Here is a 21,765-nt window from a genome sequence, read left to right on the forward strand (position 1 = left end):
TGCAGGGGTGATGTGGGTGGACAGTGGGGGTGATGGGGATGGGCGGTGGTGCGGGGGCGATGTGGGTGGACAGTGTGGGGGCGATGGGGGTGGGTGGCGCAGGGGCGATGGGGATGGGCGGTGTGAGGGCGACAGGATAGGTGGCGTGGGGATGATGGGGGTGGACATCGCAGTGGGGGTGGCAGCACAGGGTGGTGGCGTGGGCAGCGTGGGAATGAGGAGCCTGCCCACCAGCCCCCGTTCCTCAGCCACTGTTGACACCTCCCCACCTGCTCCCTGTGGGCCCCGCCCACCCTACCTGTGCCCACTACAGATTCACCTCCTGCTCCAGGCCTCTGCCACCACCCTCCCTCCTGGATGGGCCTGTTCTCCCCACCCCCACACCCGTTTCCAAGACCAACTTCAAGACCACGTGGGGGTGACAGCCCCACTCAGGGGTGGGCCAGGCCTGGGAGGGGGTCCTTGCTCTGGCAGGGGCAGATGTTACAGAATCAGGGAGACAAGTGTGAGGCCTGCACGGGTGTGGGCTCGGCAACAGCGGCGCAAAGTCACTACTCTGACGCCTGCTCCAGGCAGCCTGCCCTGACCCACCCCGGGAGCCCCCTCCCCGAGCTGGGACCCGTGCACCCTTACTCAGCTGTCCATGGCCCTGAGTGAGGGTGGCCTGTAGCCTGTCACCCACTCCTTGCTCCTCCCTGAAGGGCACCCACTGGATGGAGCACCAGGACAGGAGACCCGCCTTGTGGGAGGGGCCCTGAGCTGTCCTGGGACAACAGAGGACAGGACTAGTGTGTGGGATTGTGGGTGGTGGGCTCTGGAGGGAGAGGTCTGAGCCCTGTCCATTTGGGGCAGGGACTAGGGCTGTTGGGACCTGGGCTGGAAATATTTCACTCTACCCAGAATCCGGGCCTCACTGGGAAACGAGATCTGGGCCAGCCCTGAAATCACCCTGTCTCCTCCCCTCTGTCCTCAGGCCCTGCCCAGCCCCTGAGGGGCCAGCAAGGAGCCCTGGCCCCGGTCAAACGCACTGACAGGGCCACTCCTGTTGCCCCCTCCGCTTGGTCACTCAGAACCTGGGGTGTACCCTTTGCCCGTGCAGTCCTGGGGATGCAGCAAGGGCCACAGAGGCCCACCCAGTGGGAGTAGGAGAGGGGTACACAAGGGACACTCCCAGATGGGGAGACTGAGGCCTGGAGAGACCAAAGGCACCAGCCCTAGGAGGCCCAGCCCCCAGGCCTCATGAGGGCAGGCACCCACTCTCCAGCCCTCAGGCTCAGGGGTGTGACCTCACACGCAGGCCAGCAGGGCGGGCTGAGTGGGAAGTGGTCTGAGTTGCCTGATGTCCGGAGCCACCTACCTTGACCTTGCTGAAGTCCAGCTGTGTGTGCAGCGTGTACATCTGCTCCATGCGCTCCATCCTGTGGGCCCCCTCGTTGCACTGCCTCACCAGCTGCAGGGCATGGTCCCCGTGTGAGGGGCTGGTGCTGCAGGGCCCTGGTACAGCCCACATGGTCCACCGTGTGCCCAGGACTCCTGCCCAGCCAGCCCCTGGCTGCTCATCAACTGTGCGAGAGCTCCACCGGCTCTGGGCCTCAGTTTCCTTGTCAGCGCTGTGAAAGGCTTGGGATGGATAATCTGAGAACTTCCGGGCCTCAGTTTCCCTGTCAGCGCTGTGAAAGGCTTGGGATGGATAATCTGAGAACCTCTGGTCCTCAGTTTCCTTGTCAGCACTGTGAAAGGCTTGGGATGGATAATCTGAGAACCCTCGTTGCCCTGGAAGGTAGGGGGAGCCAGCCCTATGCCACCAGGTAGGGTGGGGGTGGGGACAGGCTTGGGGTACAGGACTCGGGCGGGGCTGGGGCCAGGCCCCATCTTACTTTGCTGATAGCCTTCAGTGCGCGGCTGGCGGCCTTGTACCTCTCGGAGTGGCCCTGGGTCTTGAGGCAGAGTGTCTGGATGAACAAAAGACATGGGACACAAAGTCCGCTCTGGCATCCCAGGTGTGGAGGCTCCCACCAACACCAGACCCTGGGGCTGCAGGGTGGTCAAGAGCTGCTGCCAGAGGGCTCCTGCAGGGCCCCACCACCAGCCCCTGAACGGCCTCTGCACCACCTGGAGCTCTGCCAGGTCCTCAGGCAGGTTGAGTGGGAACAGGAGCTAGCACCCCTGCCTGGAAGCCTGGAACCCTTCCCTTCCCGTTCTTGGCCATCTCCATCCTCTCTATCCAACCTGGGGAATCGTCAGTGGAGGCCCCTGGCAGCCCCATTTCTGCACATCCCTGGGGTCCCCAGGAATTTGAGGTTCTGTTTGGCTTGGGCAGTTCTGCCATGTGTAGCCTCAGGGAGCTTAGCTCAGTCCTGCCATGTGTGGGGCTGTGTGTACGGGCAGCACGCACACGTGTGAATATGCCTGTGCATCGTGTGCATGCATGTGTGCCTGCATGTGTATGCATCCACATGTGTATGTGTGCACTGGGTGCATGTGTGTGTAGTGCCTGTGTGTGCATGTATGCAAACGTGTGTGTGCACTGTGCGCACATGTGCATGCATGTATATGTGCAATGCAGCGTGTGCACATGTGTGCAGGCAGGTGTGTATTGGTGTGCATTGATACATATGCATTGTGTATACATGGGCACACATATACATGAGTACATGTGCACTGTATATACACGTGTGTGTCTGTGTGTACACCTTTTACCCTCATGTGCCCTCTGCTGTGTGGGCTGGCATCCCACACACACACCCCACGCTGGTGAGCTCCTCTGAGCCTCTCTCTGCATCCACAGAATGGGGAGAGAAGGTGGTGGGGACAGGGCTGCCACATCTAGGAGGACTGGTGGGGCAGGGGCTGGGAGGAGGCTCAGCAGGGCTCTGGGTGATGCCAGTTCCAGCTCGTCAGTGTGCCTAAACCTCATGAACCATTGAGTAAGTGAACACAAATTTGCTAAGGGCTGGAACAGCTCCTGGCACAGTGAGGTCTGTGGGTGGCAGCGACCACAAAGTTATCCTGGCTATTAAAGTCATCTTAGGATCATAACTATTAAAATATCATAGGCCAGCCTGGAGGAGAAGGTCACAAAAGGGTAATCAAGGGGGGGCTCCGGCAGTGGGACCCCAGGACAGTGTGCCCAGCCCCAGCCCCAGGCCGTGGACTCACATCCGTCAGGAGGGGCAGCCGGGTCACCCGCTGCATAGGGAGGATCAGGAAGGAGAGCACGGGCAGGCCCCCGCATGCTGGCCGCCTCTCAATCTCTCTCAGGACCTCTCGGAAGGCGGCATTGCTGCTTCTGCAAGAGGACAAGGCTGTCCTTCCAGGCTCTGCATGGCCGGCCTGTACCTAAATCAGGCGGCACCTGCAGAAGCCAGGCTGGGAGCAGGAATGTGCTTTGGGAGACCAGGGTGCAGGACGCTCCCAAGCCACCCTCTGGGCCTCAGGGCCGCCCACTCACGTCAGCTTCTGCAGTGTGCGCTGCTGGTAGACCTCGTTGGAGCAGTAGGCGATGTAGGGGTGGAAGTGCTTCTCGGCATGCTCCTCCAGGATGTCACTGATGTCCTCGACCAGTACCTGGGCCTTGTGCCGCTGCTCCAGGTCCTCGAAGAACCTGAAGGCAAGGAGGGGTGAGGAGGGTGCCATGGGCCTGGTGGTCGGGCCCCATGTGTCAGATGTGCATATGCACGCACACTCACACATACATATACGTGGCAGGAGCTGAGCTCAGCTCCCAGAGGCAGCACGCAGCAAGCACTCGGGGCGGGACCCGGACCTGGGATGCAGGACAGCAGGGAGGGCAGGTGGGAAGTGGTCAGAGAGGCCTGGGGCTCCTCACAGAGCCCCCCGCCACGATCCCACACACTGGCACCGTCCCTCTGTTGTCCAGCGGCAGCCCCAGGGGCTGTCTCCAAAGGTGGACCCGTTTGGACCTCCTGTCCTGGTGCCCTGTCCAGTTGGTGCCCTTTGCCCTTCAAGCTCCTTCCAGCTAAAATGACTGGGCCTCCACACAGGCCCGGGCCCCCACTGCTGCACCAGCCTGCTCCTGGGAAGAAACTCAAGGACGGAAACTCAGGGGACAGGCACAAGAGCCCAGCCTCTGGGTCACAAAAAGGGGCGATGCCTGGGGCCACCCCCTCCAAGGATGAGTCCCCAGTCCCAGGCAGCTCTGCTGGTTGAGCTCCCAGCTGGGTTCGCGAACTGCCGGTTGACTTTCACTGGGTCCCCCACCCCGTTCTGAGTGAACAGCAAGGCTGGGGGCCGGGTGTGGGCTCTTGGCAGACTCCCTGGAAGTGACTACCAGCCCCTCACCTCCTCCATGACCCAGGCCTCGGCCCGGGGTGATCAGGACGAAGGGAGTTAACACTTGGTAAGAGCTAGGCCACGGCTGCCGGGCTTCTGCCGCCATGGGTAGCCAGAGCCACCAAGGCTGGGCTTGGCTGAACCCATGATGGTCACCTGGTGTGTGAGGCGGTGGCTGGAGCCTCGTCCATCCCGCAGACCCTCAGAGCACCCAACCTGAGACCACATCCATGTCTCCAGCCTCTGCCACAGGAGGTCCTCCCACCCCAAGAGCTCTGTCCTTCGGAGGGACTGCCTTGCCCAGCGTGGAGGTGGGCGGGAGTCCCTCCTCCCCCTGCTCACTGGGCCCGACTGGGCCTGCCACCCACGCAGGAGCCATGCTTCCTGCAGGGAGAGCATCCCGAGAGCTGCTTGCCCTAGAGAAGCCCCAGGAGATGGACCTGCAGTCCCCGTGGATAAGGACCCAGGAGGCCATGGGAGGCCTCGGCTGCTGGATGAGCAGGGCCATGACACGCATGGGTGCCGAGGCCGGCCAGGCCGGTCAGCAGCTCACATGGGAGACTGCAGGTTCTGAGAAAGGTCCGGGAGAGCTGCCCACCAGCCACTGACCCCAAATAGCGATGATTCCCCAGAGAATTCACTGTGAATACCAGGAGCTGTCAGGGACCCAGCTGGGGGAGGAGGCCCGAGCTTCCCACCCCAGGGCAGCAATCTAAAGCCCCAGGAGGTCAGAGGCAAACACACAGCTGCCTGAGGCAGAGGGGACCGGAGGACACAGAGCCTGCATGGCTGGGGGCAGAGCTGGGGGAGGGGCAGCCGCTATCCCAGACCCCTCCCCTCCCCAACCCTAACCCACAGATGAGTCAGAGTTTGGGAGTTTCCCATAGCTGGTCCCTGGAGCTCTACAGGAAGCCCCTGTCCCCAGGGACAAGGCGGCTCCCTGCCCACCCTCAGGGCCCCAAAGTTCCGCAAGGGCACCCCACAGGCAGCAGATGGGTGGGACTCGCCAGGGCCGTGGCTGATATAAGAATGCGCCAGCAGCCACCACTGTTGGAGCAGCCCCGTGCCAGGCACTACAGGCCCCTAATCATCCCCCAGCACCACCCAAGCCCATGAGGGGACCAGAGACACTGCCCCTCAAGTTAGCATCGAGGCTGAGGCTCAGGAGACCGAATGATACTCCAGGGTCCACCTGCATATAGGGAGCAGCACAGGGTCCAGACCACACACACCCCCGCCCACGCACCCCCCCCCACACCCCCCTGCCGACGCACACACCTCCCTGGCCAGGCACACAGACCCCTGCCCAGGCACACAGACCCCTGCCCAGGCACACACACCCACGCACATACACCCCTGCCCACGCACACATACCTGTCCATGTACACACCCCCCTACCTACTCATAGCCCTGACTACGCACACACACCCACGCATATACACCCCTGCCCACACACACACATCCCTGGCCGCGCACACACCTGTCCACACACATACAGCTATGCACACACCCGCGCACACATAACCATGCATACACACCCCTGCCTCCTACACACCCATGAACACACCATGCACAGACACCCACGCACACACACACCTGCCCACGCACACACACCCCTGTCCACACACACCAATGCACACACACCCATGCACACACCCCTGCCCACATACACGCATGCATACACACTTGGGTGCTGGATGCTCCCGAGTCACCCTTCAGGCCTCGGGGCCAGCCCACTCACACACACCCCTGACCACGCACACACCCCCCACCCCCCACGCACACCCTTGTGCTTGGCTGCAGCTGCATGTCCGGCCTTCCCTCCACCTCCAGGCCTTGCAACCAGAGCTCAGGTCCAGCCACCAGACACCTTTGGGTGGAACATGACCCAGAGCTGCAACTAGAGGCTTCCTGCCTACAGGTGAGCGGCTTGTGGCCACCGCTGCCTGGGTCACACAGCCGTCTGTGGCTGGGCGTCCTGGTGGGATGGTGCTTGGCAGTGGGGCAGGGCTGGACCCCTGGGAAGTGCTCCACATCTTATGAACGACCAGGATGCCACAGCCCCAGTGCTCAGCCCGGCCCTGGGGCCAGCTCTTGGTGGCCTCAAGGACCATCAGAGGTCATCACCCTCCATGGGAGCCAGCAGCTGCCCTAAACCATCCCCATCAAGGTGCAGCTCAGGCTCCCCAGGGCCTGCTGATGACGGTGCGGTGCCCATGGGGAGAGGCACCTTCCCGGCAGAGGACCCTGTGCAAAGGCTGTGGCGTGGCCTCACCTCTGACTGGCAGCCAGGACATCCAGGATGTTGGAGAAGAGGTGGTGGTGCTCCATCTGGGTCACGGTCGCCCGCAGCTCCTTGGACTGCAGGAACTCCTCCACCAGGACGCTCAGGCTGTGCTGGTAGGAGAACTCCGACGTGAGGATCTCGAACATGGCCTGCGGAGAGGGGCCTGGGTGAGCCCCACAGTGACGCTGGACATGGGTGTGCCTCGGTGACCGATTCTCGGAACAGGAGGACATGCCCCGGGTGGCAGGGGTCGGTGGGAACAGGAGCCCCGGACAGACCCCTGGATGGGACTGTCAGGATGGCCAGCCTGGAGACGCCAGCCCGACGTCCCTGGGTGCCCCTGGCTGGGTGCCTTATGAGCCGCATGAAGCTAGGCAGCGACCCCCGTCCTCGTCAGAGAAGGGGGAGATGGCGGCTCCTGGACTCTGAGGATTTACCCGGTGGCTCGAAGCGCTCTGTGAGGGCTGGTGCAGGTGGAGGCACAGCCCGGGCCTGTGTGAGGCGCTGGTGAGTGTGACGGGGCCTGGCGCAGAGGGATGGCTGGGTGGCGCCACTGTGGCTGCTACCCCTCCCTGGGTGTTGCATGGCCCAGGCCATGGGGGACAGCCCTCCTGCCCAGGGCCCTCCCCTCCCACCCAGGGCCCTTTTACCTCCTGCCTCTTCCGCTCCTCAGTGGAGAGCTGGTCCAGGATGCCCAATTCCACCACCTGGGGGGACACAGGCCCAGGAGCTCCAGGTCACACATCCTGGAAGCCTGGGCCAAAGTCTCCCTTCTTTCCTCCTCCTGATGGACCAGGGCCAACATGGCCAGCAGAGGCAGGGGCCTGGGCAGAACACCCACAGCCACCCCACAGGGCTCAGGGAGGTCCGATCCTGGAGTAGGCCTGTCCTGCCCAGGGTCTATCCCCATCATCTTCCTCTCTGTGGACCCTCCTCAGGGCAGCCGCCCCCACCCCCGCCCAGCCAAAGAGCCCGGAGCAGCCCAGAAAGCGCATGGGGCATCCAGAGGGAAAGGCCAGAGGACGGGGGGAGATCTTGTCCCAAAGATCTTCCTGGCAGACAGAGAGGCGTGGAGCCCACCCAGGGAGGAAGTGTGGAGGGCAGGACTGTGACTCAGACCCCACCTGGGCGAGGCGAGTCAGTGCCCTGCCTGGAAGGTATGGGTGACGCTGTGCCCGCCCAGGCTCCCTCCTCCTCGGGGCCCACAGCTGGCGGGTCGCCTTGGCGGGAGCGTGGCTCGCTTGGTGGAGCGCATCAGGACCAGCGGGGCTGCTATACTGCCCGGGGGTCCCCTCTCCCCTCTGCAGGACTCAGGCCACCCTGATTCGTGCTCTGCTCCTCACTGGGCTGGGCAGAATGGCCTCCCACAGCGCCTGGGCCAAGGGTGAGTCCCCCATTCCCCAAGCCAGTGCCTCCTTCCTATGCAGGGTCAGAATCTCTGGCAGTTATCAGGGTGCAGTATTGGACACTATCCCAGACAGAGGGAGACCACACGCCCCCAGCTCCCAGCAGGGGAGTAAGACTGCACTTCCAGACCTTTCTATCTGTGGGGAGGCTGCCCGTTGCCTGCCCTCACCCCACACTGGGCCTGCCCTGGCCGGGGCCCCGGGGTACGCTGCACCATGGAGCGTGGTGGGCGGTTGCAGTACCAGCCCCTCTGGATGGCGAACAAGGAGCCCCATTGTACCACAGGTGGGGGCCCGCCCTCCCTGCTTCCCGCCACGCCCACGGCCACATGGTCCCCTCCCTCGGGCCTCAGGGCGCGGGTCACATGCTGGTCCACCTGGGGTAGGAGCAGTCACCTCCCCCAAGCACAGGGACCACTGCCAGGCCACGCTCTCCACTGAGACCCCCGTAGGACAGGGATGGGCCCCCAGTTTCAGATATGGAAAGTGAAGGAGTGGCTTGGCCTTGGCCTCAGCTCCAAGCCACGGCCCCTCCCATCCCAGCTGTCTCCCTACACAGACCCCTTAGCCCTCTCCTGGGGTGGGGCCCCTGGGAAGGGACTCATGGTGCCCGCAGCTCCCTGCAGGGCAGTCTGAGCAGGGCCAGCCCTCGCACGCACGACAGCAGGGCCCTGCATGGGCAGGGTGACTCTGAGGGCACAGAAGGGAGACTCCCAGGTCCGCCACCCACAGCCAAGGGGCTTCTGGGAAGGCTGCCCACCCTCCCTGGGAGGACTGGGCTGCTGCTGGGGACCAGCCACCTGGGCTCGGGGAAGTAACAGTGGGGGGACCCCTGTGGCTTCTGCCTGCCTGCCTCTGTGGGGCAGCCTCACCCACCCTCCGGTGCTACCTCCGGGAGCTGGCTCCAGGTGACCTGGGCAGGCCGGTAGCTCTTGACCACAATGGTGGTGTCCATCTTCCGGGCTGCCTCGGGGCTGGAGGACTCATCGAGGATGTCATCATCAGACTCCTGGCTGGTGTTCAGGCCCCGCTCCTGGATCTCCTGGTAGAGCTGGGGGTCTAGAGAGAGAAGGAGGGTGACCTGTGGCCCTGGGGGATTGGAAAAGGCTGTGCCTCCCTGGAACTTGCTGGCTGAGCCCTCCCAAGGGCATCTCAGAGCCCATGATGACATCAGGCAGCACACGCCCTCCCGGGTGGGTCCTCTAGCGCCCACAGGCTCTCACGGCTGTATGGGAGAGGGAGGCTTTGGGAGGGGACTGCCCCAGGCTGGGCGCCAGTCCCAAGACCTCTTCTATGCCACAAGCCCCACCTGAAATGGGCTGGTCCCGGCTCAGGGCACCTCCAAACCCTCACAGCAGCCCCCAACCAGCCTTACCCTGAGACACGGGGCATCGCTGCTACCTCCTGGGACACTTCCCAGAGATTTCTGTAGAGGAGGCCTGGGTACCCCCTCCTGGGCCCGTCCCTGTCCACAAAGCTTCTGGGGGCTGGAGGGGGCCATTGTGTCTTGGGGCCTCAGGTCTGGAGCTGGGCACTTGAGGCCTTAGCCCTCCCCAGGCCCCACTGCCTCCGATCTCTTTACACCCCTGTGCACTTTGATCCAGGTAGCAGGCACCTCCCTATGTCAACCTCCCTATGGGATGTTCTCTTCTCCCCCCCAGCAGGCTGAGTGTGCACCACTGCCACCCCTGCTGGAGGCCCCAACACACGGCTGCCTTTTAGCCTCAAAGAGTCCGGGAAGAGCCCACGGCGTGGGGCCGGCACCCTCTGATCTGGCCTTGGTCCCCAACATGGCCACCGTAGGCTGGGCCCAGTACACATCTGGGGTGTTCAGGGCAAGACTGGGGGCTCTGTCTGTGCCCTGCCCTTCAGAACACATAGAATGGAGTCCAAGGGAACTTTCTAGACTCATCAGGGCTACATGGTGAGACCAGCCACTGGGACCTCAGGACCTCAGCCTCTGGAAGGATCCCGTCAAACAGCTTTGGTGACCCCGAGACAACAAACCAAGGCCCACCCGAAACCCAGGGTGGCCCAGTGAGTCCAGCTTCAACTGGAGCCCAGCCCAGCCCGTGGTGCCTCCCAAAGCCACACTCACCGTCCTTGAAGGAGCCCTTGTGCCCACGTTTCCGCCCCAGCGTCTTCTGCACAAAAGAGACACAGAAACCGCAGCTGTCAGCCAAGGCAGGTGTGGCCCACAGCGATTCTGCCTCGGGACCCCAGAGACCTCATGGCTCCACATGCGAAGCTGTGCCCAAGAGATGTCAGCTCCAAAGGGCCTCAGGGCTGCCAAGCAGAGGCCAGGACAGGTGGGAGGAGGGCTCAGAGCAGGCAGGACAGGTGACTGAGGGTTGTCAGGTCCAGGAGGGTTGCTTGGAGGAGCAGGAAGGGTTGAACTCATCATGAAGGGATGCTCAGGAGAGTTTTGAGCAGGACTGGAGGGAAGCCAGGGGCAGGGCAGGTACGGTGGGGAGAGGGCTGTGACGGGACAGTGGGGCAGGACACAGGCCCCTGGGGACCAGGACCTGGTGGGGCAGGTGAGCAGGGACTGGTCAGTCAGTGTCTAGCCCCAAGCATGGACCTGGGGGCCCCAGCAGGAGGCCGGGATGGCAGAAGCGATGGGAGGGACTGGGCTTCTGGGAAGCCCCCAGGCTCAGATGCCCGGCTCAGAGCCCACCCTCCTTGGCTGGGACGCCACACTCTGCCGACGCCACAGGTGTGCCGGTTCCCGGAAGGAAAGGGGCTGATTTCTCGGAACGAGTTGGGGCCTGTAAACTCCCCTTACCGGTTGGGAGCGTGCGGTGCTCCCAACTGCACCTGGCCTGGCACCCTCAGCCCCATGACCCGCACCCCACCTCAAGGGCTCCCCCTGGCCCCCCTTTCGCCTCCAGGTCTGGTTGGAGCTGTTGCCTCCCCCACCCCTTGACCCCGTCCTCTCCTCCTGTCTGCCTCTACCCTAACCCTCCTTCCTCCAGGACCCTACCCTGACCCAAGGCCACAGGGAGCCCCCTCCTCTGTGCTCCCAGCAACCCCGAGCTGCCCTCAGCCCAGCCCTCGGCATTCTTCCTGCCCTGGTGGCCCTCTGAGGACCAGGCCCATGCCCCTGGGCTCACTTCGGAACCCCAGCACCAAGCATGTGGCAGGTGCCCAGTAAGTGTCTGCTGACTGCATGAAATCAACAGTGAATGAAAGAACGAGCCCCGTGGGCCTAGTCCTTGTGGGTGCAGAGAGTGCTGGCGCCCTTCCAGCCCCTGGGGTGCAGGGGCCTGTGGCAGAAGTGCCGAGGCATTTCTGAGTCCCGGGCGTCTCAGGTAGGCACAGCAGGAGAGAGCCGTGACTGAGGACGGTGACTGGTGCTGGGGGCATGGGGGGGCCCCACCTCAGCCACCATCGGCCTCCAGTGGACACCGATGGGACATTCTGACAGGTGGTCTTGGCGTCCCCTGAGGCTGGCACTGCCACTCACAGTCTGGGCAGGAGCCGGGGCTGAGGAGGCAGCTGTGACGGCAACCAGTGAAGAACACGCTCTGGCACGTGCCTTCCATGGACACTGCCCAGAGGACGGCCAGAGGACGCCCATGATCTTTGCTTCCACATGGGGAAGCCAAGGCTCAGGAAGGTTCAGGAACTCGCCTGGGTCACACGGCACCTGCCCCACCCTCGTCCTTCACTGAGGCAGCCCACATGCTTAGGGCCTGTTTCCAACACGTCTGAGCAAGGCGCCCAACAAGAAGGATGCTCCTGGGACCAGCCCTGCATCTGCTCTGCATTCCTGAGGGTGCTCGGGGCTGCCAGGGCCTCCTGATGGGTGGTTCCAGGGCAGCTCGCCTCCCCTACCCCAGCCCTGCCTGAGCCCAGACCCACCAGCTAAAGAGACCAAGCAGGGTGGCCAGAGTCCCAGTCTTGGCTGGGTGGGTGTCCAAGTGCCATGCAACTCTCCCTGAACACAGCTTCCAGCTCAGGGCTGCCTGAAATGAAGGCCTCACCCCTAGTCACAAGGGATGGTGACTCCGAGGATGAGGGACACTGGGCCCAGGAGCCCCAGCAGGACGCTCTGTCCCCTGGGCCCTAGTGACACATGCAGCCAGGCTACACCCTGCCCAGTGAAGGGTCTGCCGCCACCATGCCCCAGACCTAGAGCCACCGCCAGCAGGCAGGGAAGCAGGGCTCTGTGTACAGCGGGAATGTGCACAGCTGCCCCGCCGGAGTCCCTGTCCGGAGCTGCGGGGGCAGATGGAGCCAAGGCCAGTCACTGCAGCAAGGTCACCCTGAACCCTGTCATCTAGGCAGGCTGGCTCCTGTCTGGGGCTTGGAAACAGGGACTGGGCCTTCCAGGGATCTGCCCTCCACCAAGGCTGGGAGCGGGGACACCAGAGTCTGGGGCCTGGGTAGAACCCTCAACCTTTCTGAGCCTCTGCTGCCTCGTCTGTGAGGTGGGATCTTCATGCTCACAGACTGGGCTGAACGGGAATAAACCAGTTGAGAGTCCTCGTGCAGCAGGTGCTTACTAACGGCAGCTGCCACGATGCAGAAGATGACAGTGGTGGAGACGGCCAGGCCACCCCTCTGCCTAACAGCACCCTCCCCGAGGTCCACGCGGGCAGGCCTCTACCTTGTTTTTGGCTGGGTTCCGAGTGTGAGGCTGGCTGGGTTCCTCGGCCAGAGCCTGGAGCTTAGGGCTTAGCGGGATGGGGTCCCCCTGGCCACCTGGCTTCCCCAGGCCCTTCATGGCCGCCCGGTAGGATTGGTTCCGCAGGTTCCGCCTCAGCATGCCCCCGGGGTCCTTGTCCATGTCCATGTCGTCCAGGGAGAAGCTGGGGGCTGGGAGGAGCTTAGGGTCCCGCCGGGCGGCCTCCCTGCTAAGTACAGCCGCCCCGAAGCTCTGGTGGCGGGCTGGGGTCTTGGCCTTGCTGGCCACGGCCAGGCTCTTGGGGATCAGCTGCTGGGTGCCCAGCTTGAGGGCCGCCGGGCTCTCTGTGCTCAGGACGATGGGCCGCGGCTCCTCGTGCCCTGGGGACCGAGGCTGTGGGGGTGCCGGGACCTCGGGCTGGAAGACGGCATTGTCCCTAACACGCAGGGAGCCACGGACCATCGGGAGCCCAGAGGCTGGGTTCCCACTGGTATCCAGCCGGAGCTCCGAGTGGAAGCGGTATTCCAGGAGCTTTTCCTCCAAGGAGCTGTCTGAGTGCCGCTGGGACATGCTGGGTGGTTGTGGGGTCCTGGGGAAAGGGCAGAAGGGAGGGTCTCATGAGGCTGCTCTCCCCTGCCCCCTCAGGTGTCCACCCTGCTGCTCTTTCGCATATGCCTGGCCAGGGCCCCAGTACAGCTCCCAGGACACAGCGTGCAAGGACAGCAATGCAGCCAGGAGCAGAGTGGGTCAGCGGCACAGCCAGCCCTAACCACCGGGAGCCAGCCACAGCTGACGCCGGAGGCTGGGCACAGGATGGGATTAGGCAGGTACTGGTTCTCCGAGCTCCAAGGGACCAGGTAGGCATAGCTTAGGCGGGGAGGCTGGACCTTGGAGGCTGGGAGGCTGCACTGCTTCCTCTGACGGGCAGCAAACGCTGAGGACACATTCCTGAGCCAGGAGGCAGGTGGGGCAGCTCAGGTGCATGGCCCTGGAGCCCTGCAGACCTGGCCTGGAATCCTTGGCTCACACTGGCAAGCCACGCAGCTCTGGAACCCACTTCCTTGTGGGGAACACGAGGGTGATGGTGCTGCGCTGGGGGCTTCCTGAGGTCAGCATCAGCCACAGTGGCAGTGACCACAGCCTCACTGGGGCCTTCCAGACACCCAAGCCAGGCTCTGCTGACGGGGGTCGGGCACATTTGCCCACATGCTCCCGGCCCGAGCCCAGGCCCGTGTGATTCCCCTCTCTCAGCCACACAGTGACATGACTGTGGCGGACTGTCCATGGAACATTTCCACAACCAAGCAACACGCTGGCATTTTTCCACGTTTCTGAACTGGGCATAAAGCTGACAATTCTGGTCTCAGGAGTCCCACCAGGCACCAGCCTGAGAGTCTGGGATGACACCTGGCCACTGGGCAGGTGTGGTGGTGGCAGGCCACAGTCCCACGTACACCGCCCAGCGCGGGTGGGAGCTGACCTGCAGACATCTCTGGAGCCCGATCGCCACACCCCGTGGGCAGTCCTGCCCCCACCACCCTCCTGCCTGTCCCTCCTGGCAGCATGTGCCCCCGAGCCCATCTCTACCGCACTGTTCCCTTCATGGTCCGGGGCTGGCAGCCCTGCCCCTGATGCTGCTGTTTCCTGTTTCTCACTTTCCCCCTTCCAGACCCGAGGCAGGGCTGCCCTTCGGCCCCTTGGGAATGGCACAGTCCTGTGACTGGCTTTGGGACATGTGTCCCCACCAGGTAGGAACGTGGAGAGCCAGCACTCGACCTGCCTCTGCGCCTTCCCCGGCTGCCATGACTATGAGCACGCGTGGCCAGGCAGAGCCCCAGTGGCCTGGACCCCGTGGGACCAAGATGTGCCGAGCCCCCAGCCGACACGGCCTGCAGGAGCCGGGCCTGGATGTCTGTTTCCAGGCATTTCGCGGGGCTGTTGTGGCTACACATCACCTCCTGAGTGACAGCACATGGCTCACCACAGCGGTCTTTCACGCCCACAGCAAGCTTTCACGCCCCAGGCTGCTTGCAACCCTCAGGTCACTTAGCAATGGCTTCTGAGGGTCTGGTCTCCCAGGCCTCCCAGCTTTCCCCTCTGCTGCTCAGGGGCTCCCCACACGTGTCAGGGGGCAGCCCTGACCGAGGCATGTGGTCAAGGAGCCTCACCGAGGCACGTGGTCAAGTGACGCTGCCTGTGCCTCAGTTTCAAAATCTGTAAAATGGGTACGATAAGAGCAAGGCCCACCTCCTGAAGGTACTGCAGTAAGGGTAAAGTGTGCAAAGTGTGTAACAGGCCTAGCCGGTGTGAGGCCTACATCCACATTGTGGTGACCAAGCCTTGCCGAATCAAAGACAAGCTCATGCTCCCTACGCTCAGGGAGCTTTGTAGGTTCAAAAGGTAACAACACGGAGAAAACTCACTGCTTTCATTCTTTCCCTTTTAAAACATAAAAATAAAAACAGTAAGAGCCACCACTCAGTATGCCTCCTATACACCCAGAACGTCACACACATGAAAATGACCGGAGTCTCTCCAGGATGGAAACTGATTTTTCTGATGGGAAAACAAGGCTGGATCGCTCGCTCCAAGTCATTTCCTACAGGGAGGTTGCCTACAGCCAGCCACACAACTGACCTGAGTTCACACCTCTGGAGCACCCGCGGGGCACCCGGGACACTTCTCTGTCCCTGCTCAGCCCCAGGAGCCACCAAACTCTCCCAGGACACAGATTCTCTGCTAAAACCATCCCAGGAAGACACGTGCAGCTGAGCCTCCCAGGCCCTAGGGAGGGACGGCCCCCACGCTGGCTGGGAGGGCACATTCCTCCGGACATTCCGAATCACCGGCCGAGGACAGCAGCAGACACAACAGGCCTCCCCCGGAGCTGGTGTCCATGACACTGACCCGGGTGACGCTGGTCTGCACCATCCCAGGATCACCTGCTCACAGCAACGTGTCTGCATTTTACCCAGGCCTGGCCGAGAAATGTGTTTCTTTTAGGCTTCTGTCTACACGCCAAGCAGAATGCACTCCAGCGAGCAGCCAGTGTAGGCGGCCTACAGTCCTGCAGTCCTTTTATTCTCAATGTGATTTCTTTACCTGGGGGGCATTTGACGTGGGTTGACGTGCCCACATCGTCACTGTGCCCGGTCTCCCACCAAACAAATGTCCCCAAGACCCCACAGCCCCCAAACACAGAGACCCCAGCCTGCACTGTCTCAGCCTTCCTCCTCCTTAATGGGGCCAGACTGCCCACGCCTGACTGTCCCTGACCACGTCCTCTGAGACAGTGCCCTGGCCCTGGCCAGCAGCACTCCCTGGCTGGCGGCGGCTGTCCCAAGAGAGGTCAAAGTCTGTTCCACTGCCAGAAGGCACCCAAACGGGAACCTGTCAGGCGAGCCAGAGCCAGAGCCATTGCTGGGTGTGACCTCCACTCCCAGTGAGGCAGCCACACCCACAGGTCTAACAGAGAGCCCTAGGGGTGTGGGCAGGGGCCCTGGGCTCTGGAAGCCAGAGCCCCCCAGGAGCCGGCTCTCGAGAGCTGTGGCCCTGGCAGGCACCTGCACCCGTTGCCTTCTGTTTTTCAGTTTTTCTAAAGAACTAGGAAGACACAGACACCGTTTCAAAAGTCAACGAGCACCAAAGACTTAGCATGAAAGCCCAGTGTCCCCTCCTCCACGCTGCCTTGATCCCCAGAGGCCACCGCTCTGGGCTCCACAGCTTTCCCCAGTAAAAGGCACAGCCTGCTCTCAGTGCCCCCCGCCTATGGCCATCCCTACCCGCTCCTTGCCTCTTGGACGAGGACTCCATCACAGCCGTCACACGATGTCTGTGCCCACAGATGTCTGTGCTGGCACAAGGTGCTAAGCCCCGGGGCAGGGTAAGGCCTTGCCCCCCTCTTGCTAATAATGATTTTCTCTCATTCCACCGGCCTGGTTTTCCCCAGTTCAATTTTCCCTGAGTGTTCCGGCGTCTCCGCCATGTGCTTCTTGAGAATATATTCCATACGTTTGGCAGGCCAGTTCTGTGTTTTTCCCAGACACCCCCTATCCTCCCTCTCCAGAGGGCCTGGTGCTCTGGGCCTCACCCTGGGCGGATCCCAGGACCTCCTCTGCTGCTTCTGGGGCTGGAGGCTTGGCCCCCAGTCCCCTCTCACCTGCTCCGGGCCCTCACTGTGCTGAAGTACATCCCCAGGCACTGAACCAGGAAGCCACATGGGAGGCATCTTTTGGACGCCTGAAAATGTCTTGTTTCTTCCTCTCCCCTGACTGGTGGCGAGGAGACGAGTGTTCCCACTGTAGACGGTTTTCTCCCAGAGTCGGGAAGGGCCCTTCCCTCATCTTCAGAGTTGCTGGGGAAGGGCCCCAATGCCCCAATCCCTTCCTCGTATCATGACCGGTGTGTGGTTCTCCCTGGCCCCACTGAGGGTCTGGGGCACCTGCTGGAGGCTGGGAGCTCTGGCTGTCGTGCTGATGTGCCTCCGTAGGGTCCACGTTTGTTCACTGAGCCAGGCACTGGGTAGAACTCCCCATGTGGTCACTCTTGTCTTCAGGGCTGCACGGATTTTCATTATTTCTTCCATTCTGTTTTCTCTTTTTGGAATACCCACTAATGAGTATTAAGCTCTGGCGTTTTCTCCTAATTCCTTACCTTCCCTCCCCTACTCTGTTCTCTGTGTGAGATTGTCTCTACTTGATCTTCTTATCTGCCCCATGGTCTTGTCATTTTCATTATCGTCAAAGAGCCCTCTGCTCTTCATTCCTGGCATCCTGCTCTTGTTTTATGGGTGTAACATCTTCTATTATCTTAGAGAGGAAGGATTACATTTTATTTGGAGGGAGTTTCTTTCTTTCTGTCATGGGCTGCTAGAGCTGTGCCCCCACGACACACTTCCTCCTGTTTCTGCCTCTGCTGGCCTCTGTCTCTCAGGCACAGGACTTTCCTCAAACATCTGCTGCTGGTGGTTGATTGCTTCTGCTTCTATTGAGGAGAGAGGCCTTATGCTGGTGGGAGGCCCAGGTGCACACACCCTGAGCACAGGTGTCTCACCGGGAGGGCCCTCTGGGACCCCCAGCCCCACGCCAGGTCCGTATCCTGAAGTCTCTCCTGCATGCCAGCTGGTTTCTGCAGTGGTCTCTCTCCATCTCCTCCCTGAGATGCTGGTCTGCTCCTGGTGCCTGGAGCCAGTGAAGGGAGGGGCTGAGAGCTCAGACTCCTTTCAGCAGCTGTCTATGCTGTCCGGGCTACAGTGCCACAGAGGTCGGTCAGATTCCCTGCAGCAGCCTCGTGGGCCAGTGGCAGACCTGCTCCCCAGTAAAGGCAGCCCTGACTTGCTGAGTGGGGGCTGCCAGGAAAGCTCCTTCAGGCATGCACAAGGCAGAGGGAGCTGCAGGCTGTCTGTCTTTCCTGTCTCCCCATGTGTGTGAGCCCTTGCAGGGCAGGGACAGTTTCCTGTTCATGTCCCCACAAACAGTCGGGCTCAGTTCCTGCACTAAAAAGCAAATGCCTGCCTCAGCACGTGCTCTGCCCTGGTCTGCTTACCTTGATTCTGTGTCTTCCCAGAGAGGCCCTGGTGTTCCGTGCCAAGAACCAACTTGCAAGGGGACTTTGCTCAAAGTGAGCAGAGGCTGGGCCAGGGCAGCCCACAGAGGTTCCAGGCCCGTCTGTGCCACGTTTTGGGCGACTTCCTGCTGCTGCTGCTCAGGGTGGGCTGGAAAGGACCTCCCATGGCTGAGCCCTGGGACCCAGAGCTGTCTCTTTTCCCTTTACCACTAAATACCCCACCCTGGTATCCCTGACACATATAGTTACAGGGCACGAGGGACTTGTGCAGGAGGAGGCGTGCAGCAGAGGTGAGCAGGTGGAATCCGTGGTCTCTGGCCAGTTTAAGGGACCCTGCCCGGCCTGTCCAAGCAGGTGGAATCCGTGGTCTCTGGCCAGTCTCAGGGGCCCTGCCCAGCCTGTCCAAGCAGGTGGAATCCGTGGTCTCTGGCCAGTCTCAGGGGCCCCTGCCCAGCCTGTCCGTTCCTGTCTGCACTTGGCCTTGACTGATCTGCCGGATCTCAGACCCAGCCTTGGTTGGGTGTGCCGCTCTGTAGTCCCACCCTCCTGCCCCCTCGTCCTTCCGGAGAGATGGGCTTCTAGTGACTCTAGTGGGCGCCAGCCCTGTCCATCCTACATCCCCACAGCAGTACAGTCTCCCAGCTGAGGCCTGGGGCTCTGAGCACAGCTGCTTTCATGGCCACCAGGACCTAATTGCTCCAAGTTTGCTGCCCCTCCAGTTAGGACGCTGCACGGGCCTCCAGCTTCATGTGATCCCACCCTTGGGCATTTCTGTCCCTCCTACCCTGGCCTCTAGGTCTGGCTAACCCCACTCGGCCCAGTGGGGTGTGGCCTCTCTAGCACCTGTCCATCCAACCTCAGTGCACGCAAACTCAAGCCACAATGGTGCCCTTGTACTCCGGTCATTCTGCCCAGCCAAACTTCGGACTCAGTCACATAATCTGGGGGAGGACTTGGTTTTGTAAATCATGCAGCACACATCAGCCAGCTCCATTTGCAAGGTGGCCAGGGGTTCAGCTCTGTGGCCTGCACTGGGGCAGTTTTGCCCCCCAGGGCACATTTGGCAACGTCTGGAGACACTGCTGGTAGTCAGGAGTCCTGGCTACTGGTCAGCAAGGCTGCTGGAGAGACCTGTTATCTGGATCAAGGCCCCTAGGGCTGCGGTGGGGAAACCCTGGGCAGCTAAGCAGAGAGCCACCCTGCATGGTAGGGGCGGGGAAGTGCATCTGGCCCTCCCACCTGGACATAGCCAGCTCAGCCCAAAGTGCATTCCAGTCACTCCCCAGCTCCGGCTCTGAATGAGACGTCCCATAAACCCAGGCACTGTCCCTGGCTCTGTTGCCACTCACGGGGTTCCCCCAAAGGGTGGGAATCACAGCCTGCCTCTGACAGGTGTCCACGCGGGGGATAGGTCCCCTGCCACCCAACCAGGTGCAGAGGGAATGTGGCCTGCCTGGGTGGGACTGCTGGCCAGGCCCTGTCCTGACCTGGATGGCTGTCCCCAAACGGGGACGGGGGGGGGGCAGTGGGGGTTCTGGCCTCGGCCAGGGAGTCACTAGAAATAAGGACGCTGCTCCAGACAGACAGTCCACTGCGCTAAGGACAGGAGCAGCCCAGATCCATCTGGAAATCAAAACTAAAACTCAGACCCAAACTCGCGGGGAGCGCCTGCACCTGGATCACAACGTGAACACAGATGGCCATCCTCAGGATGGGGACCCACGCGACCCACGCTCCACATGTGAGCTGTGGGGACCCCGGCACGCCGCTTCTCACTGTTTCACTTCTGTGCCTTGGTTTTTTCATGTGTAGGTGGAAAGTGCTTCCCACATAGGTGATCCTATGGGTCAGAGACGGCCCCTGGAGAGCCAGCGCCCTCAGGGAGGCACCCCCAGCAAGGGTTTCTCCCCAGTGTCCAGGTTGGGGGAGGGGGGAGGGCCCATCCCACCCTCCAGGTGACTTTGGTCCAGGTGACTTCTTTCAGGAAGCCCCCAAGACACCTCCCTTCCAGCAGGACTGGGTGGGTGGGGAGTGCCCACCTTCAGCCCACAGCTCCTGCTCTGGACAGTACCTTTCTCTCACCCTGTTCCCCTCTGCTGGCCATGGGCATCGCACAGCAGGGACCACGTCTGCCTGGCACACTTGTGGGTCAACATCTTCTAACTCCTCAACACTCCTACTAGTCCCATTTTACGGATGAGGAGACTGAGGACCCGAGAGCTGCTTAGTTCACAAAGAGCCAGGATGTGACGGGCACACCTGGGAACTATGCCACAGAGGTGTCAGGGCCCGCAGCCATGCACAGCACCTGGACCCTGTTGCTGGTCCAAGCCAGGCCCACACGCACCCCCAGGCCCCCATGTTAGGTGGTGCACAGACTGTTCCCCTCAAAGACACAGAGACGATTCAGGCCTCGATTCAGGTCAGATGCAGAGGCCACCAAGACCTGCCATCACTGCCACTCCCTCAGTCCCCCACCTACTCAAATCTCAAAAGGGAGCCTGTTCCCATTTCACAGACGCAGAAAGAGGCTGAGCAGCCAAGACAAGCCGCCAGGGCTCCCTGGTAGGTGGGACGCACCCCTCCCCTCCCTGCCTCCCTTCTCGGGGAGACAAAGCAGGTCCCTCCCTGCCACCGCCCACCAGGTCCACGGGGTGGGGAGGGGCGTGGGGTGGGGGAGGGGCGTGCGGTTTGGGTTTGTCTTGGGTGTTGGGTTCTTCCTTCTTGGAGCTTTTCTGAACTTTCGGGACCAAAGCAGGTTTGGGCGTCAGATTCCCCAGAGAGCTCCCGGGAGGGTCGCTCTGTTCTGCCCCCCACCCCATTGCTCTTTCAGACTCTCTGGGGCTTCCAGAGTCCTCCGCGCTCAAATCTGAACCCAGGTTCCGGTTGCATGGAAGTTTTCCTTTAGGAAGAGGAAGAGGCCACTGGGGGTCGAGAGAGGGCAGCGAGCGAGCGTGCAGGGGCAAGCAGGGGCTGCCTGGGGCGGCTTAGCCCGCGAACCCCGCCCCTCCCGCCCCGACGGAGGCACGGGAGGGTCGCGAAGTTGTTGCGGCTCCCGGGGCGGGGCTCGCGGGAAAAGCGAGGGGAGGAGAGGCGCCCCGGGTTCCCGGCGCCTCCCCGGGCTTACCCCTCCCCGGCTCCCCTGAGCCCCGGCTCACCTGTCTCCCGGCTCACCTGTCCCCCAGGCTCTCACCTGCGCCGCAGGGCGGAGGGACGGAGGGGCGGCGCGCGGACGGTGCAGCTTCCAGCGCCGGATCCCCTCCTATCCTGCAGCCGCCTCGCTCCTGCGGCCGCGCGGTCCGGCCCGGGGCGCCTCCTGCACTTCCTGCGCTGTCTGGCGGGAGGGCGGCGGCTGCGGCCCCGCAGGTGGGCGCGCTGGGCGGGCGGGCGGCTCCCGCGGTCCGGGGGGGAGGGTCGGGGAGGGGCGGGCGCGTCCCGGGCACCTGTGGCGGCGCCGCCTGCGTCACAGGTCACAGCCCCACCTGGGCCGGCCGGAGCCCACGTGATCGCCCGGACTGGATTGCGCCTCTCGATTCCCTCCGAGCCGCCGCCCGGTGCCTGCGCCTTCCCTCCCCGCGCCCACG

At 62.5% G+C, this 21,765-nt stretch overlaps 1 protein-coding gene across 3 annotated transcripts in view; it reads right to left on the bottom strand.

The window, feature by feature from the left end:
• Positions 1–21,605, bottom strand: part of ARHGEF16 (Rho guanine nucleotide exchange factor 16) — a 25,627-nt gene extending 4,022 nt beyond the window's left edge. Inside the window, exons 1-10 of one of the 3 annotated variants that reach the window (XM_017882446.1) lie at positions 21,375–21,605; positions 12,599–13,205; positions 10,085–10,130; positions 8,876–9,045; positions 7,231–7,287; positions 6,569–6,729; positions 3,452–3,604; positions 3,160–3,289; positions 1,878–1,952; positions 1,358–1,450 (exon numbers count right to left, since the gene is read on the bottom strand). In XM_017882446.1, coding sequence (XP_017737935.1) covers positions 1,358–1,450; positions 1,878–1,952; positions 3,160–3,289; positions 3,452–3,604; positions 6,569–6,729; positions 7,231–7,287; positions 8,876–9,045; positions 10,085–10,130; positions 12,599–13,186 — 1,473 coding nt within the window. In that variant the 5' untranslated portion in view covers positions 13,187–13,205; positions 21,375–21,605. Of the gene's footprint in view, positions 1–1,357; positions 1,451–1,877; positions 1,953–3,159; positions 3,290–3,451; positions 3,605–6,568; positions 6,730–7,230; positions 7,288–8,875; positions 9,046–10,084; positions 10,131–12,598; positions 13,206–21,339 lie in introns of all 3 variants that reach the window. The other 2 variants (XM_017882448.1, XM_017882447.1) reach the window with 2 other exon arrangements.
• Positions 21,606–21,765: the final 160 nt, after the last annotated feature.

Source organism: Rhinopithecus bieti, unplaced genomic scaffold, assembly GCF_001698545.2.
Source record: "Rhinopithecus bieti isolate Rb0 unplaced genomic scaffold, ASM169854v2 scaffold_13351, whole genome shotgun sequence".
NCBI classification, from domain to species: domain Eukaryota; kingdom Metazoa; phylum Chordata; class Mammalia; order Primates; family Cercopithecidae; genus Rhinopithecus; species Rhinopithecus bieti.